Consider the following 15091-nt stretch of genomic DNA (forward strand, 5'->3'; position numbering starts at 1 on the left):
AGTTTTCAGTGTCTCTTGGATAGAAACTGTGCTGCCTGGAAAAAGCAGCAGAGGCGTTTTGCTATCAGATCTGACCTGAGAGTGAACTGCAGGTAGGCACACCCCACAGCATTCTTACACAATGAAACTGAACTTTGACTTCAGCACACCACTTCCCTCTTGAAGAGGTTACTGGTTACTCGTCCCCAGACGTTGCTCAATCAGCAATCGCAATCCCGTTTCTTCCCACATTAACAAAACACTGAGGGCTAAGTGAGACAGCACTGTGAGAGATGACCTAGCATGGGACTGGCACCCTACAAAGTATACAAAGAAAGAGATCATCATCCCAAGATCTCAGGCCACAGCCTAATCTCACATTCTTCCAGTGACTTAAAACAGGAGCTCTGCTTTATGTAAGATCTGAGTAAATACCCCAGAGTACCGATTCAGGATAAAATTTCAAGGACTTCATTATAAACCTGCACACCAACACCACAAGTCTTGAGGCAGAAACATTTAGTAAAGCTCCAGGCATCTAATGCCACCAAGATTTTAAAATCAACATCAGTCCTCACCAAGTTTCAAAGGTTATGATGACTCAAGGCACACAAGAGGAAATGCTCCTAGTAACTAACAGAAGCCAAGTTCAGGCTGGGCAGTTTAATGACCTGAACAAAATTAGCTGATGTGTGGGCCAACTTCTAATGGTTAAAGAAATGCAATTATTACTTTAGCAAAGACATACTCTTCTAAGCCAAAGAAGATTTCTCTAAGCAAAGCTGACGGGAAATTAAGACTTTCTGCCAGTTTGCAGAACCCTGGAGACGGCCAATACGATGGTAGATTTTTGTAAGAAAAATGCCTCATATGCCCAACATTATATATAGTGAGATGTTTGCATCAATTCCTTTGCCAATTTTTATTTAACCTTAAAAAAAAATACAAATATCATACAGTAAAATTAACTTTTATTTACTTTTGATGTACAGTTCTATGATTTTAAAACATGCTACCAGGGCTTCCCTGGTGGCGCAGTGGTTAAGAGTCTGCCTGCCGATGCAGGGGACACGGGTTCGTGCCCCGGTCCGGGAAGATCCCACATGCCGAGGAACGGCTGGGTCCGTGAGCCATGGCCGCTGAGCCTGCGCATCCAGAGCCTATGGTCCGCAACGGGAGGGACCACAACAGTGAGAGGCCCGTGTACCACAAAAAAAAAAAAAAAAAATGCTACCACCACTACCATCAGGTTACATCACCCCAAAAAGCTCCCTCCTGCTGTCCCTTTATATTCACACCCTCAGGCAACCACTCATTGGGTCCCCATCACTACAGCCTTATCTTCAAGAGAATGTCATATAAATAGAACCATACCTTTTGAGCCTGGCTTCTTTCACTCAGTATGAAGCTATAAAGACTCATCCAAGTTGTATGTATCAGTAGTTTCTCCCTTTTTATTGCTAAGTAGTATTGCACAGTACCATAGCTTAACTATTCACCTATTAAAGGATATTTTGGTTGTTTCCAGTTTTGGCTATTATGAATAAAACTGCTATGAACATTCAAGTTCAGTTTTTGTGTGAATAATAGTTTCATTAGGAAAATACCCAGGAGTACAACTGCTGGACCACATGGTAAATGCATTTTATAATAAACTAAGGGAGCTGTTTTTTAGGGTGGCGTGCCATCTTGCATTCCCACCAGCCATGTGGGACGATTCCAATTGCTCAGCATTCTTGCCAGCACTTGGCATTGCCAGAATTATTTATTTTAGCCATTCCAACAAGTATGTAGTGATATGCCATCATGGTTTTAATTCACTTAACCATTTGATGGGCATTTTTAAAAAACAGTACACTCCCTTCACTCCCTTAGAGAATGCTGAACATAAATTTTTCTGGCTCAAAATCATCCTCATAGAGTAAACCATACTGCCCTCAGGGGCTACTGAAGTACATAGGGTTGTTTTCTTTTTTCTAAGGAAGCCCCAGAATTATGTGTGTTTTTTATAGCTTTTTCTATCTTCTCCCTTGTGAAGTGTCACTTCCTTCTATTAATGGTGCGCCTGCCTGGCAGACTTTCCTCTGCACCCTTTTCTCAAGCTAAGTTTAGAAATAGATAACTAAGCTTATCAGAATTACATCTGAAAAGGAGAGGGCAGTCTACAAGGGAGAGAAGTTGATTCTTCAAGGAGGAAACAGAAAGCTTTTTTTTTCCTTTTTAGGTCACTATACCAAAGCTTCCTGACCTCTCATTTGGCTGCTGAGAAATTTTTAGTAGCTAGATTTCTTAGGCATTTTCCAAAAAGGTGAGGCTGCCAGTTAAGTGTCCACCAAGGAATTGAGTCTTTACTATATTAAACTGTAAAATTAACACTATATTGTGGTTCTATATCAGGAGTTAAAAGCTTATCTAAAGCAAAATAATTATAGACTCAATTATATCTTGAGTGCAGAAACCTAAGTGGAAAAAATGATCTTAAATCTACTTTCTTACTAACTTACACATTGGTCAAAATTCTGGGCATCCAGCAGGTAAGTGAGACATTTACAGGGGCACAAAGATAAATACCAAGAAATTTTACAATTAAAAAAGAATTTAGCAGTTCTTTCAAAAGATACAGTGACTGTGTACAAACACTGACTCCAATCCTAAGTAAAATTTACGGTGTTCCTTTGAAAGCCACTTGACTAGAAAGCTCATTGTCTTTCCAGTAGTAGTTTCCATCTCTGAACAAGATAAAACTGTTAACACTCAGGGCATCTTCTGGAGGTGGATCACACCTGGGAGTCGGCACTGTCTTACTTCTCAGAGAGCCCAGGCTCCAGGGCAGAAAATGCCAGCAGCAGTCCCTGGCTCTCAGCCGAACTTCCCCAGGGACGCAGGCTAGGTCTCTGCCATACTCACAGACCAATCGCCGCTCTTCCAGCAGCCTCGACCCGCACACTTAGAAACCCTGTCGCCAATTGCAACAGGATCGGGGTGGGACTTCCGCTATCACTTTAGGCTTAACCACCACCATCTCAGCACAGGCAAGAGCAATCAGGAAGTTTGAATTTCACAAACTTTGGGAACAAGCACAGTTTCAAGCAGAAATAAAGGAATGACAAACACGTTGGAAGGCAGAGTGGCAAAAGTCAGAAAACCAAAACGGCCTCCCTAAAAATTTTAAACAAAGAACAATCAAAAAGGAAGCAATCAAAACTCAAGTCAAGGGTCATTGATTTGCATGTTATCTCTGCCGTGGCTGCTAGGTCCTCAAGCACTCCTTGGCCTGGGTTCAGGAAGGAGACCTCTGCCAAAAGGACAGCAGAATGCCGGACAGTCAAAGCTCTGATTACCTGAGTGCACAGCCCAAAGTGGTAGAGTCCTCACTGTGCAGAGAGAAATAAATCCTGGAAACTCTGATTCACATTCTCTTTGCCCTGACTCTGAACTACTCTCTTCACTTCAGATACACAGAACCAAAGACCTTTTCACGTAGACTCTAAGTCACAGAACTGACAAAATTTCAGCATGTCAAAACTTATGATTCTTTGAAATCTAACACACACGAAAATCCGACAATTTCTCTAAAAATTGTCATCTTCCAGGGAACCTGGACCCAGCCCTGCGTTCTCAAGAAGAGGCTAACTCCACAGGCCTTGCCCAGGTCACTGCCCCCAGCTGAGCCAGGGTGACAGCAGTAGGCAGACCTTCCATCCACCCTCAGTGGCTGGAGACCCCTTTCTGTCGCCATCTAGCCCACTTGCTCCCCCAAAAAACCTGTTGCTGTTCAAGACCTGCTAAAGGAAAACCAGCGTCTCATAAAAGTTCAGGTTAGTAATCTACCTGCTTCAAAGAGTGGAGGAATACTCCGGATCTCAGCGATGGTGGCACTGCACCCTCCAAGCCTGCAGCTATCCGCTGGTCTTAAGGTTCTCGGACGGCCTGGAGCAGCCGAAGTCCCCAGACCCCGGGCACTCGCAGCCGCCGGCCGGGCTCCAGGCCGCGCGTCCATTTTGCAGCAGTTCAGACCGGGAGGGGAGAGGCGCCTGCAGTCCCCCGGACCAGACCCCGAACCCTGCCCAGCTCCAACTTCAGATCCCGACCCGCTCGGACCCCAGACCCCAACCCCGGCCCAAGCCCGCACCCCAGACCCCGAATCAGGCCCAGACCTCTGGCCCGCTCCTTCTCTGTTACCCCAAACTCCAGTCCAACCCCGACCTCGGACTCCAGATCCCGACCCACCCTGACTCTGAATTCAAGCGACTCCGGCCCCACGCCCACGCAGACCCCAGCCCAGCCCCGGCCTCCAACCCCGCCCCCGGCCCCCAGGCCCACGCGGACCCCGGCCAGCCTGCCCGCCCGGCGGGCCGCACCTTGACGTGGAAGCGGATGAGCGCCAGGCGGATGCAGTGCGCCATGCAGACGGGTGGCAGGAACCAGACCTTGGGCGGCGGGGTGCCCTTGTTCTGGACATGGCTGACGATCTGCTGCGCCGTCTGGCGCTCGTTGCCCTGCCGCTTGACCCACTCGTGCAGCCGCGCCTTCTCGAGCGCGCCGTTGAAAAAGACGAAGAGCTCGATGTTGCCGCCGAAGCAGGCCTTGGCTAGCGCGGCCAGGTAGCCGAGCATGTGGTTCCACTGGCCGCCGCTCACCCAGTCGGTGTAGAAGCCGCCGTAGAGGCGATGCAGGCAGTTGTCGGCGTCCACCAGCAGGCGCAGCGGCGTGTGCGGGGGCCGCTGCCGCCCGCCGCCCACCAGGCTGCCCCGGGCCAGCTTCTGCAGCTCCACCGGCACCACGGCGCTCGGGCAGTGCTTCTCGATGTAGTCCTGGAAGCCCTGCACGCCCATGGCGGCGGCGGCGGCGGCGGCGGGCGCGGGGCGGCGGGGCGGCGGGGCCGGGGGCGGCGGGGCCGTGGCGCTGGCCTGGGCCGGGGCGGCGGGCTCTAGGGGGGGCCGGGCCGGGCCGCGGGCGCGCTCATGGCCGCTGCTGCCGCCATGTGCTACCGCCTCCCAGGGCCATGGCGGGGAGGGACCTGCGCCGTGCGCCGCTCCAGGCCCAGGCCAGGCTGAGGCGGCCTCGCGCGGGCGGGCGGGCGGCGGCGGAGGGGCGGGGCGATGCCAGCTGACTTACGTGGGCCGGCGGAAGGGGCGGAAGAGGCGGTGCCGCGGCTGAGCTGCCCGTACGCCGGACTGAGCGGTCGGTATACTGAGGGCCAGGACTCCGAACCTGAACCCCAGTCCCAGACCGAGGAGGACAGACCGGGGAGAGTCCGCGAGGTCCAGTCCAGGGAAGGAGGCGCCGGGCCCAAGCGGCGCCGCTGGGCCTGCGCGAGCTCCCGGGAGGTCCCAGAGCGGTGGCCTCATCTCGTCCCCTTCCTGGTCTCCCAGAGCTGGTCACCCGAGGAGGCCACATCCCCGGCTCCAGGATCTGGTCACCCCGAGACGGCCTTATACCCGGAAGCCGGTCAGGCAGCCCTCTCCCCGTACCCGCTCGGAGGCGGTCACCCCGAGGAGTCCGCGTTCGGTCCTCGGGATCTGGTCACCCTGAAGAGGCCTCATCCCGGAAGCCGGTCACCCCGAGAAGGCCCCGTCCCGTCGTTGGTCACCCTAAGGAAGCCCCATCTTAGTCCCCGGGTCCAGTCATTCCGAGGAGGCCCTGTCTCGTCCCCAAGGACCGGTCAGAGGAGGCCCCTTCCTATCCCAGTGCCCTGAGGAGCCCTAATCCCTGGGGTCTGGTCACCCCAAAGAGGTCCCGTCCTCGTCCCGGGGGGACCAGTCATCCCGAGGTGGGACCAGTGCCCTGGCCGGGGTGGCTGCAGAGGGAAAGTGGGCAGGCTGATCAGGAACTGGAAGTTGGGTGCATCTGGGAGGGAGGAGGGAGTAGAAGCCACTGTCCCCAATGGAGAAAGGAATAAGTCTCTGCGCTGTGTCCCCAAGTGTAGTTACCGAGTTCGAGAAATGATCACCTGCTCTCTCAACCTTAATCGCGTTAGTATCTTTAATTAACTTGGGAAATAACTCTCCAGACTTGGTTGTTCACAAGGAGTGGAGTCGTAATTCTGAGGAAGTTGGAAAGGTGGCAGATTGACCCCACTGCCCCCTGGGTTTACTGCTTTTCTGGGAGAAATAGGGTGGTGTGAGCCGGGACCCTCACTGGAGCCCCCTTTTAGGTAGCAGGGTTCCCTACAGGCAGATCTGACTCAACCCACTCAAAGTGGTTTCACTGTCTGAAGGAGCCTCGGGCTCCCCTTTTTCATTTTCACACCAGTAACAGATTTCATGGCCCAGACACTGAACTGACAATCTATAATGTAGTATACAAGTAGCCTTAGTGTCAGATAATCACCGAAGAGACTTTAAAAACAGATCTGTTACAGCATGTGAAATGCCTCCTTTCTATTTAGTTCCAACTGTGGAATGCCTATCTTCCCTAACTCTCGCTTTCCTGAGGCTGTGCAACCCCTCCTAAGGAAAATGATTTAAATCCTTCCTGCTGTAGTAGCATCTTCTGGAAGGAGATCCTTTCATGACTTCTGTCCCAGAGCTCAGCAGTAATTGCTTTTTAAATGAGGTTAATACTATAAGTGTATTATGCTTCAATAAAATGGTTTTTAAAACATTAATGTCTTACAGAATGAAGCATTTAAAAACTCAGAACTCTTTGAAGTTTGGAAGTGGTGTTTTTACTTACCTCCAATCCTCCTGTCTGTTCTTTTTTCTGGAGAAACCTCTGTAGAGGAGCAGGCCCCAACAGCAGGTGCAGAGCAGATGGAGCCTGTACCCATGTAGGTTCCAAGAAGCATCCATACTCTCTGTCCCCGAAAAGGCAAGTTGAATTTTTCCATTTCTTATAACTTGACCTCAAATATAGGCCAGTATGATATACACATAAGTAAAATGCTCTTGGTATTTTGATAAGTATGTTTAATTTTTAAAAAACAGACTTTGGCAAGTTAAGCCACTTACTCATACACAAAATTAGAGATGAAGCCAGGATTATGTTATTTAGCCATTTAAAGCCACGTTAAATACTGACACCACAAATATTCAAATTTCCTTCTATAATCCACTGTAGGTTCACAAGATTAGGAGTAGTAATTTTAATCACTCATTGTAATTTAATTTATAGCATTGCATTCCATATTTACTTTTTTTTTTTTTTTTTTTTTTTTCCATATTTACTTTTGCTATGTACTGTTTTTATTTCTTTTAAATGTGCTTGCTTTTAACATTTTAGATGCTTTGGTGCCAGTGTCTGGGGATCTGAGAATAAATTTATTTTCACCTTAAGACAGTATAGAAGACTAAGGTTCTGGAGTCAGACTACCAAATTTGTCTAGTCCTACCTCTGTGCCCTTGCATAAATTACTTAAACTTTTAAAACCCTGCTTTCTATCATCTGTACAATGAGGATATTAATAGTATTTACCTTCCAGATTATTATAAGGATTAAATCATACAATTTGTGTGCTTACGACAGAGCAAATGCTCAATAAATGTTGGCTTTTGTAACTATTACTTCCACATCCTATAATTGTATAAACTTTATCCTTGAGAACATGGATCAGTTATCTTACTTTTTGAAACCTTAAAATTCATTTTCATAAGTATAAAACATAAATTCATTTATGCTTACTTTCCCTGTTTAAGTATGTGTTCGCATTAAAAAAACTAACTCTCGTATGTTTTGAGTAACATTGTTAGTGGCTGGCAAGATGTTTGGCTGACAAATATTTTATATAATCTTCAAATTCAGAGGTTGGTTGAAGTTAAATTTTTTAAGTATCAAGGTAAAAGCAAACATCTGTATTTAAAATTTAATAAAAATTATAATATCTTCTTGGGTTCACAATATATGATAACTAATGGGTGGGGACTTTCCTATTTGCAACCACCTTTATCTTTGGACATTTCACTTAGAGCGTATGAGAAAACTTTTTTTTTTTTTCCCATGGTTGGATTTTTTTCATTTTATTTCTTGGTTCATTTCAATGACCTGTATCATGAGAGTACAACTGAGCAGGGTTATTTCCTCTTTACAGATTTTCCAGGAACAGCAGATTTGTGGGTAAACTTCAGTTTTGCTCTGTTTGGGGGGATGGGGTGTCCTAAACTCTCCTTGCTCCACTGTCTTCCACTAAGTCAGGGCCCCCCCTCTTCCCAGGGAGGTCCCAAAGCTAGCTAGACTTCCAACTAAGAAGTTGGCTCCTAAACTTTTTCTCTGAATGCCAGTAGATCCATCAAGTACACACCAGGGCCCTTCCCATTGGACAGAATTCTCATCATTACTGATACATTTCCTGTTGCCATTGGCATTTTTTAAGTGTAAAAGCAGCAGCAGCAGCAGGATCCATCTCATTAGCATCAAGCCATCAGGACTACTGCCCCCTCTTTGCTTTAAAGGGGCTCTGATGCCGGGACACTTGCAGAAGTATGTGATCCGGCGAGGCAAAGCTGCCCTGTGTACAGAACACCCACCCACCGCAAACCAGTTGTTGCACTGTTAGCCAGAGATGCTTTTTCTAGAAAAGATGGACTGCAAAGGCCACTTGTGCACAAGCCCCTGCCGCAGCTCACAGCTTGGGCCCTCATGCTTGAGCAGTGACGCTACAGAGAATGGGGTGATGAGGTGCGACTCTCTGCCCCACCTCCTCAAGCACACAGCACAGTGAGGGGCTAGGGGAGGCTCCCGCAGAGCAGACCCCAAGTTCTCGCACCGTACCATCTCCCTAGTCCAGACTTCATGGCATGGCCCCCAGTGGCTAAGTTAGGCCTGGGTTTTACCCCTGGTCCCTTAGAGGCACCTGTGCATCTGTCCGCCCAGATTGGAGACTGCACAGAGAGCTAGAGCTAAAGCATCCCGGATCATTCCAATGCTGACTGACAAGTGACTGTGGCCATCCCCACAGGCAAAAGGGAGGGGGGGCACACTTTGCTAGTCTGTGAATTCTCTTGGAACCCCTGACATTTTCTATGTGAGGGTATCTGAGAGCAGCTGCTAGGATTTAGCCAACCCTCCTGCCTGGGGTGACCTCAACACGTCCCAGCAAAAGTTCAGAAAGAGTGGTGTCTCGGGGTGGAGAGGTGGAACCAGCAGTAGCTGCTTCCCTTGGAAAGCTGCGAGGCTGTGGCGGAGGGCACCTGGCCTCCTGGTCCTAGCGACGGGTGGGTGGGATCTGCCTGCCTCTCCATGTGACAAGAGGTCAGGTTAGAATGTGTGTGGATTCCCCAGGGATGTGCCCCAGGGGGGATGCTCTTATCCTTGCTTTAGAAGGCAGCTGATTGGAAGAAGCTTCTCCATAATGCTCAAAACCTTTCATCCTCAGGAGATCCTCTGAGCGGCCCTCAGCCAACCCCGTGAGCACCGGATGGCATGTTCAAGGCTGCCCCCGACCTACCACAAGTGGGTGAGAACAAACTTTCATAGCCACTCACAGAAATGGGTGACCAACTGTCCCTATTTGGGCAGGACTGAGGGGTTTCCTGGGAAATGGACTTCCAGTGCCAGAACCGGTCCTGGGCGAACTGGGGTGGCTGTCACCTTACACAGCAGCCTGGAGGACTGATGGGGGGCCGGAGTAGTTGTCCTGCCAGAAAGCTGGTCTTCTAAGTGCACCCAGGGAGCTACGCTACACCTCCTTAGGCCAAGGATGGCAGGAGCAACCCTTCCTGTGGCGCTGATTCACCCAGCCCTTGGGATGCAAGGGAGGGGGCTTCGGTGTCCACTGCCCCTGGATACCAGGAAAGATCAGGCAGGCTGGTGACCTCCACCGAGCCTCTGTCTTCAGGGTTCCCCCGCCTGCTCATCTCTGCTTCTGGGCCTTTCTGTGCTCGGCAAAGATTGGTTTGGGCCTCTCCCTATCCTGACCCGGTCCTCCCAGGGCTGCCAGAATTAAGTGCCCAGGGTGCCCTCAGACGGGGTCAGGCCTGCATCTCCCTCACTTCCCAAGGCCTACCTGCTCTGGACCTGCCCCAGGGGAGTGGGAGAAGCCAGAAGAACGGGGAGCGCTGGGGAGTGTTGCCTGGACCCTGCTCTTCTCTGAGCCAGTACCATTCCCACCCACGGGCCCTGAAGTCTTGGCTGGCTGAACCCACTGTGAGAGTGAGCTCTGAGGTAGGGCAGGAAATAGCAGCAGGACTCCTGGGGAAGAGAGGGGGAGGACAGGCCCTGGGGCCGCGGCGACAGGCAGGCGGGGGGCGCACCAAGGGGTGGGGTCACCAGGAAAACGCATGAGTTCTGGTGCTACTCTCCTGATGGTGAGCCGGGCCTGGGAGCTTAGAGGAAGGATGGAGGGAGGGAGCCATCTGAACTGTGGAAGGCGTAGGGCCTCTTGAGGGGCCCCACAGAACCCCAGAGTAGGCAGCACCGCTGCAAGAAAGTAACTGCCCTCTGGGAGAGGGAAACCTCCAGAAGGTACCCCACTTGAGTATGCCAGAGTCCTGGGCGCTAAGCACTGCCCACGCAGGCCATGGACAGAGGACAGGGGGGTCGGGCATGGGGTTAGGAAATGTGTTACGTTAGTGCTGCCTCTTGGTGATTTGGCAGGGAGAGGGGGCACTTCCTCGGTGGTCTCCAGCCTCAGGGGAGTCAGCTCTGGCCCAGGCCTCAGCGTTGCCTGTGGCGGAGGAAAAACATAACAAAGAAAAAGCCAGTTACAGATGAGCCCCGCGCCCTGCCCTCCCATCCTCGTTCCCTACCCCACAGCACCCAGGGCTCTGCACACAGCCAGGAGGCCAGGAGCCCCTTCCTCTGGGACTGCTCGCGGCCATGATACAGGACTTGAATGTTGAGGCTGGTGGCTGTGGAGGTCTCCCCGTCGGTTTGTCTGTCCTTGGGTGGGAGTCGGTCCTTGGGCCAGGCCATCAGACCTTGGCCTCCAGCATCTCCAGGAAGAGTTTGTGCATGGGCACCTTGCCTTGCAGTTTGAGGCTGTAGAAGTGCTGCACGGCCTTGGCAGCTGTCTGCCGAAGCAGGGGCAGCGTCAGCAGCAACTTGCTCATCCTCCATGGCTTCTCGTGGCGCTGGCTCAGCTCATAGTCCTGCAGCGCCTCATGCAGCAGGTCCTGCAGCTTCTGGACCGCCTCCAGATCCTCGATGTACATGGAATCTGAGTTGGCCAGGGCCAGGGCCTTGAGCGTCACAATCTCCTCCTTCACCTTGAGCTTCTTGTAGCTGTGCACCAGCTGCAGGATGGCCCGGTAGCGCTCCAGCAGTCCCGCAAGGCGGGAGCGCTCCTCGTCCATGATGTAGTCCTCAGCGTACACCAGCTTGTCGTCATGGGGCAGCGAGCGGTGCACACTGCCCAGGATGAGGATCTCCATCCAGGCACTCTGCAGCAGACTCATCTGGTCCCCCAGAGAGAGGTTGGAGAAGCCTGGGATGTGCTTGGCCCAGCCAATAATGACCACGAGCTCCCTGTCTGCCAGATCACAGAGAGTGGTCAGAGCCTTGATGTCACCCTCTGGCATGCCAGGGGGTGGCATGGCGTAGAGTTTGTCTGGCTCAGCCACCAGCAGGTAGGAGACGATTTTAGTCAATGGCTTTTTAGCAGGAGGAGAAATCTGTAAGCTCAGGTACCGGCTGCTCTCTGAGTCCAGCCGGCACTTGTATTTCTGGCGGCCTCCACGCGCTCAGGCAAGGTGCACACCTTCCTTCAGCATCCCCACTTTGAGGCATTTCATGAAGCGACAGGCCTGGCAGGACTTGCGCCTCCATTTGGTGATCTCATACTTGTTGGTGGCCGGGCAGCTGTACTCAATGTTCCCTTGGATGGTCCTCTTGAAGAAAGCCTTGCAGGCCTCGCAGGAGGCCACGCTGTAGTGGTAGCCGGAGGCGATGTCCCCGCTCACGAGGCACAGGCTCTTGGGAATGGCGTTGAGCATGTACTGGCACTTGGTGGCCGAGTCCTCCATGATGCCGCCGGCACAGTCCTCGTAGCCCTTGCGGCAGGGGGTGCCTCCCAGCCCTGTGCCCGCGAACATGGGCGGCGAGTCCAGACCGTTGGCGTGGGCGCCCAGGGCCAGGCCGAAGCCGCCGCTGGCGTCGGACGAGCTGCTGGGGCTGTGGTGGCTGAGGGCATCGATGCCCGAGGACGGGCTAGACGGCTCGGTCTCGATGAAGGAGCCGCAGCTGGGGACCAGCTACCGGTCGTCTGCGGATATTCTCTAGAAAACTTTTAATTTCACTAAGAGATTGCCCCACAAGCAAGAAAAAAAATTTGAAAAATAAACAAAAATGCTAAAAAGGACATGGCCCCAGGCTTTATAAAAATTACAAAAAGAAATTTCGGGAAAAAAAGTTATGATTAATAGACAAAGAGAACCAACCCATGTATGCAAAAATTACTGATGTGTGGAAAACCAATGACAGAAATACTTATTTTCAGCTTTCACATTTTAGCCAATTTAGTTTTGATCAATTAATCTATAGCCCAAAGTAGGAAAATATTGTCTATCTTATTTACATGATTCTGTCCCAATTAAAGTGTTTTGTAGTAGAATGATAACTTTACTTAATATTCTACTTAGCTGAGGCTTCTATCCACTAAAAGGTTAAGCTTTCAGTGTTTCAACTAAGGTGACTGAGACCCATGTAAACATTAGCATATAGTAGGAGAACAGCAGGCTGGGGCTCAGCATGAAATGTGTGACCCTAGAAGAGAGCAAATTAATCTCTGCTTGGGATTTGAACATGTAATGTTTACCTAGCACTAAGCTCTAATCTGTTAATTGATTGTCAGTTTAAATCCTCTACAGTCTTGAGGATTTTGTTGTTTTTGTTTTGGAATTCTGGAATTAAAAAGTGCTTTTTGTCTTTAGTTATGTGGGTTAAAAGTCATGTTCTCTTCAGAAGTATGAATACATTTTCTCTTTCAACCATAATTTTTTAAAACAGGTATACATTATAGTTCTAAATTGTACGTCAATGGGAAAGTATAAGTGAATTTAATTAAATGCAAATTTCGAGGGCTTTTCAAGAATAGAGGGAGTTTCCAAATGCGTGGCTGACAAACATTTTATATAATCAGCTGGTTACCATCTCAGCTGAAGGGTTACTGTACTCCTTCATTACTAATTTTCCCTTCCCTATCTAACAACAATTGAGAGCTCTTTGGTGCCCATTTTTTCTGAAGTCTATAAAGGATTGTCTGTGTTCCCTCTCCACCACTTGTGGAAATACACAGAGGCCTTCCTGGCATTTCCTGTGTATCCAAGACCTCTTCCTCTCCACATCAGTCCTTACTGACAGGAGGCATCAGTCTGCCTTGACTCCCACCCTCACCTCTGGGAGCTGCTGAGGAGTAAGTAGACAAACATCCATAGGGATGCTTTGGAAGCCAATACTCAGTTGGGCATATATTCTCTCATTTGAATAGAAGAACTTTATAGTCATCCCTTACATACTACCTTATGGAATCTTCAAAAAATAATTTTTTTTTTGGCCACACTGCACCGGTTGCAGGATCTTCAACCAGGTATTGAACCCATGCCCCCTGCAATGGAAGCTCAGAGTCCTAACCACTGGACCACCAGGGAATTCCCCCTCCCCAAATTTTTTTAGTAAACGAAATCTTTTTTTTTAACGTGATATAAATCAAATGAAAATTTTATTTTTTTAAACCAGGAATCTCCATTCATAAGTACAAAACCATTTTAAGATATATGTAGAGACTAGTTATCATTAAATGGTCTATTGCATTTGATAAAAACCATAAAAATGTTTCTGGAAGGAGCAATTCTCTCCCACCAGAATATGAAAAGCACCCAGCCCTGACAAGGCTGGAACACATGAATCTGACCTCCTCTAGGGTGTCTGGGGCCTCAGACAGGTGAGAGCACATAGTCATTCTCTGGAAACTGAGCTGAGGCTCCTGGCACAGACCCTGCTTCCAAAGGAAGAGGCCAGGCTTGCCTTTGGAACTACAAGAATGCAAGTGCCTCTGGAAGACAGGGAGAAAGTTCTGCCATAAATGCAGATGCCCTCAGGGTGGAGCAGTAGCCTGAGCTTGGGAAAGAGCTGAAGGCAAGAAACAGCCCCTCCTCCCCTGCCCATCACTGCCTCCTCCCCCTCCCTCACTCCTTGCGGGTCCCAGGTAGGTGGTACAGGCAGCACTAGGGGACTGGGGCCTAGAGCTACATCTTCGACTTCAGTGCAACCTGGAATAAGGATTTCAGCACAGTCATGAGACAATGCCTGTTAAGTCTATTTATCTTATAACAGATACCTACAGTTTTGTCAAAGCAAGAAGCACTATAAATACAATATTTTAAAATAAAAATTTCCATGTCCCTAAAAGAGAAAAGATTATATACTGAATAATCTTATCCTAACATTTATGTTCCTTGAACTACACTGTTCAATAGAACTTTCTGTGATGAAGGAAGTGAGCTGTACTGTCTAATATGGTAGCCACTAGCCATAGGTGGCTATTGAGCACTCGATGTATACAACTGAGGAACTAAATTTTTAATTTTATTTAATTTTAGTTTAAATAGCTACATGTGTCTAGTGGATACTGTAGCAAAAGATTTTAATTCCTAACAAACTGAGCAATTGCATCAGTCTGGCCCCATATTAGATTACATTTAATGTCTCCAACCTGATGGTGAAAAGAATATGGCTCCTTTGGTGTTAATATGGTAAGCAAGTACCTGGATTGACCATTTCACCAAAACTATATACAATTTCTTTTTTTTTTTTTTTCAGTACGTGGGCCTCTCACTGCTGTGGCCTCTCCCATTGCAGAGCACAGGCTCCGGACGCGCAGGCTCAACAGCCATGGCTTACGGGCCCAGCCGCTCAGCGGCATGTGGGATCTTTCCATACCGGGTCACGAACCCGTGTCCCCTGCATCGGCAGGCAGACTCTCAACCACTGCGCCACCAGGGAAGCCCAATATATACAACTTCTGAGAAAGATATCTGGATATCTTTAGGAAGGGAAAAGGAATGCTGAATGTCCAAAATAGATATATGTTCATGACATGCATGATAAGACCCTTCCTATACCCTGTCCTTAAAAGATATAGACACTGTAAAGCCATGCCTTCTGAATTTTAAGCCACTGATTATATACTGAATCACTGGTGAGCTACGTGTCTAAAGAACATGTCCTATTTTTATTT

The 15091-nt window shown here is 49.4% G+C and overlaps 3 protein-coding genes across 5 annotated transcripts in view; all 3 read right to left on the minus strand.

Annotated features, from left to right (window-relative positions):
• Positions 1–5043, minus strand: part of FAM120A (family with sequence similarity 120A) — a 105452-nt gene extending 100409 nt beyond the window's left edge. Inside the window, exon 1 of one of the 3 annotated variants that reach the window (XM_032636109.1) lies at positions 4341–5031. In XM_032636109.1, the coding sequence (XP_032492000.1) occupies positions 4341–4814 (474 nt within the window). In that variant the 5' untranslated portion in view covers positions 4815–5031. Of the gene's footprint in view, positions 1–4340 lie in introns of all 3 variants that reach the window. The other 2 variants (XM_032636108.1, XM_032636110.1) reach the window with 2 other exon arrangements.
• A 5035-nt stretch (positions 5044–10078) lies between these two features.
• Positions 10079–12226, minus strand: LOC116755968 (steroid hormone receptor ERR2-like). The gene has a single exon (XM_032636111.1). It carries the CDS (start codon positions 11448–11450, stop codon positions 10830–10832), a length of 621 nt encoding a protein of 206 aa, XP_032492002.1. The 5' UTR covers positions 11451–12226; the 3' UTR covers positions 10079–10829.
• LOC116755036 (steroid hormone receptor ERR2-like) lies at positions 11570–14631 on the minus strand. Its single transcript, XM_032633897.1, has 3 exons — positions 14619–14631; positions 14044–14123; positions 11570–12107 (listed from the first exon to the last, which is right to left on the minus strand). Exons 1-3 carry the CDS (start codon positions 14629–14631, stop codon positions 11598–11600), a joined length of 603 nt encoding a protein of 200 aa, XP_032489788.1. The 3' UTR covers positions 11570–11597.
• Positions 14632–15091: the final 460 nt, after the last annotated feature.

Source organism: Phocoena sinus, chromosome 6, assembly GCF_008692025.1.
Source record: "Phocoena sinus isolate mPhoSin1 chromosome 6, mPhoSin1.pri, whole genome shotgun sequence".
NCBI classification, from domain to species: Eukaryota; Metazoa; Chordata; class Mammalia; order Artiodactyla; family Phocoenidae; genus Phocoena; species Phocoena sinus.

Excerpts from the sequence above, each read along its gene's own strand:
- LOC116755968 (XM_032636111.1), bottom strand. The coding sequence starts at position 11,450 with ATGCCACCCCCTGGCATGCCAGAGGGTGACATCAAGGCTCTGACCACT.
- LOC116755036 (XM_032633897.1), bottom strand. Across the intron at positions 12,108-14,043 it reads CTACCTGGGACCCGCAAGGA|CTGGTCCCCAGCTGCGGCTC; the intron begins GTGAGGGAGGGG and ends GACGACCGGTAG.